The sequence below is a fragment of the Brassica oleracea genome, chromosome C2 (assembly GCF_000695525.1).
Source record: "Brassica oleracea var. oleracea cultivar TO1000 chromosome C2, BOL, whole genome shotgun sequence".
In the NCBI taxonomy this organism is placed as follows: Eukaryota; Viridiplantae; Streptophyta; class Magnoliopsida; order Brassicales; family Brassicaceae; genus Brassica; species Brassica oleracea.
In genome coordinates, this window is record NC_027749.1 from 33,904,758 (window position 1) to 33,907,805 (window position 3,048).

General features: G+C 48.3%; 1 protein-coding gene across 1 annotated transcript; it reads left to right on the plus strand.

Moving 5' to 3' along the window:
* The first annotated feature begins 2,022 nt into the window (after positions 1–2,022).
* Positions 2,023–2,922, plus strand: LOC106324062. Its single transcript, XM_013762085.1, has one exon. The coding sequence runs from the start codon at positions 2,023–2,025 to the stop codon at positions 2,920–2,922; it is 900 nt and encodes a 299-aa protein (XP_013617539.1).
* The last annotated feature ends 126 nt before the right edge of the window (positions 2,923–3,048 follow it).

Sequence of the window (3,048 nt, forward strand, 5' to 3'; positions counted from 1 at the left end):
AATTCCATGCGAGCGATCCCTTCGACATTCCATCTGTGCCTTAAGTTTCGAACCCCTCGTGGCGTCAAAACTATACAAGGAGACCGCATGATGTCGCAAGTATGTTTTGCCGCCGAGTTAAAAAGAAAGAATTTGGCGATCGAAACTTCCCATAAAAAGAAAAGAAAGCTGACTCTCGATGAGAACGCCCCGGAACGAGACTCGAAAGTCTTCTGGCAATCTCAAAGGGCCGAAGCCCTAGAAGGGAAGAGCAAACCGACTTGCGAATCGGTAATTTCGATCTGCTTTGACGAATCCTCTCCGGAGCGATGCGTCGAGATTGGAGCCAACCTCCGCGAGCCACTAAAGACAGAGCTCATCGCCTGTCTCAAAAAAACCTCAATGCGTTCGCTTGGGCCGCGGAAGACAAGCCAGGGATCGATATCGGCATAACGTGTCATGAGCTTAACATCGATCCGACCTACAGACCCGTCAAACAAAAAAGGCGGAATCTAGGACCAGAGCGTGCCACCGCGGTAAATGACGAAGTCGAAAGAGTCCTGAAGGTCGGATCAATAACAGAAGTTAGGTATCTAGACTGGCTCGCTAACCTGGTCTTGGTCAAAAAGAAAAACGGCAAATGGTGAGTATGCGTCGATTTTACCGATCTCAACAAGGCCTGTCCAAAGGATTGCTTCCCAGTCCCGCACATCGACCGACTGGTCGAAGCAACAGCAGGGAACAAACTCTTATCATTTATGGATGCCTTCTCCGGGTACAATCAGATCATGATGAATCCCAACAATCGTGAGAAAACTGCGTTCATCCCCGATCGGGGAACATATTGCTACAAAGTAATGCCTTTTGGTCTCAAGAATGCAGGTGCCACTTACAAGCGACAAGCGACTTGTCAATCGAATTTTTTCCAAACAGCTCGGCAAGACTATGGAGGTATACATCGATGACATGCTCGTAAAGTCTCTTGACGAGCACGACCACGGCTCCCATTTGGAGGAGTGCTTTGCAAAACTTAACGCCCACAATATGAAACTGAACCCTGCAAAGTGTAGATTCGCGGTGGCATCAGGAGAATTTCTCGGGTATCTAGTCACGTGTCGTGGGATCGAGACCAATCCTAAGCAGATAAACGCGTTAATAGAGATGGTCTCGCCAAGGATGAAATGGGAAGTCCAAAGGCTAACCGGAAGAGTCGCGGCCTTGAACCATTTCATCTCGCGCTCAACGGATAAGTGTTTTCCTTTCTACGACACGCTGAAAGGGAATAAGAAGTTCGAATGGTCGGAGGAATGTGAGAAAGCTTTCCAACAGCTAAAATGTTACCTAGCAACTCATCCCGTCCTCACAAAACCAGTGGAGGGAGAACCCTTGTTCCTGTACATCGCAGTCTCCACAACAGCGATAAGCGGCGTTTTGATTAGAGAGGAACGCGGTGAGCAAAAACCAATCTTCAACATAAGCAAAACGTTACTGGACGCTGAGACCCGGTATCCCCTGATGGAGAAACTAGCATTCGCTGTTTTGACATCGGCAAGGAAACTCCGGCCGTACTTTCAATCGCATACCATAATAATCCTCACCACCTTCCCCCTGCGAACGATCTTGCACATTCCGAGTCAGTCAAGATGACTCGCAAAATGGGTAATCGAACTAAGCGAGTACGACGTGGAGTACCTCCCAAGAACCTGCGCAAAATCTCAAGTACTAGTGAACTTCTTTGTAGAATTGCCCACGGGGAATATGACAAACATGGAACCGGACTCAACCTGGATCGTTCACGTCGACGGATCATCATCCAAACAGGGATCCGGGATCGGAATCCGGCTCACGTCTCCGACCGGCGAAGTCTTGGAACAGTCGTTCTGATTGGAATTCCATGCGTTGAACAACGAGGCCGAATATGAAGTACTCGTCGCAAGATTACGATTAGCCCATGGGCTTAAGATCCGCAACATTCACGCTTACTGTGACTCTCAGTTAGTCGCAAATCAGTACAGCAGAGAATACGAAGCAAGGGACGAAAAAATGGATGCATATCTAAAACTCATCCAAGACCTCTCTCGAGACTTCAGCCACTTCGCCCTCACTAGGATTCCTCGCTCGAAAAACACTCAGGCAGATGCCTTGGCCGCACTCGCATCAAGTTCGGATTCTGGACTAAGACGAGTAATCCCCGTCGAGTTCATCGAACACCCAAGCATCAGACCACCAGTGGTCGCCAATCTGATTCGACCACAAATCAAAAATGCGGAGGAAGTCAAAGACCCACCAGAAGAAAACGGCTGCGACAGCCCATGGCTAGAGCCAATCCGAGAATACATAATCAATAGAACGCTTCCCACTGAGAATTGTGCAGCCTACAAAATTAATACTCAGGCCGCGCGATATGTAACGGTAGAAGGAGAAATCTACAAATGGAGATTCTCCGGCCCACTCATGACCTGCGCCGAAGGCGAAAAAGCAAGAAGAGTAATGGAGGAGGTTCATTCCGGATCATGTGGGAACCACTCCGGCAGAAGATCTCTCGCCGGAAAAATAAAACGCCATGGTTATTACTGGCCAACTATGATCAAAGACTGCGAGAAATTCGCACGTAAGTGCGAAAAATGCCAAAGCCCCGCAGAAGTAGAATTTCCCAGAGTACGGAGAAGATTCCTCCCCGGACGAGAAGATCTTCACAGCGCAATGCTGCTAGACAAACTCGATCTTATTAACGAGCGGCGAGATCAAGCTCTCATACGAATCCAAAATTACCAGCACGCCGCCGCAAAATACTACAACTCAAACGTTCGCCATCGCACGTTCAAAGAAGGCGACCTGGTCCTTCGCAAAGTCTTCCAAAACACGGCCGAACGTAACGCAGGAAAATTGGGAGAAAACTGGGACGGTCCATACAAGGTCATAAAGGTAGTCCGACCAGGATAATACCAAATCGCAAACATGCAGGACGTCAAGATCCAAAGATCTTGGAACGTGATGCATCTTAAGAAAAACTACCACTAATCGTAAAGTGGATCCAAAGAACTACGAGATGGCTTGATCCCCGAAAAA

What these genes read in the sequence shown, in the direction of transcription:
- LOC106324062 (XM_013762085.1), top strand. Translation starts at nt 2,023, where the DNA reads ATGGATGCATATCTAAAACTCATCCAAGACCTCTCTCGAGACTTCAGC.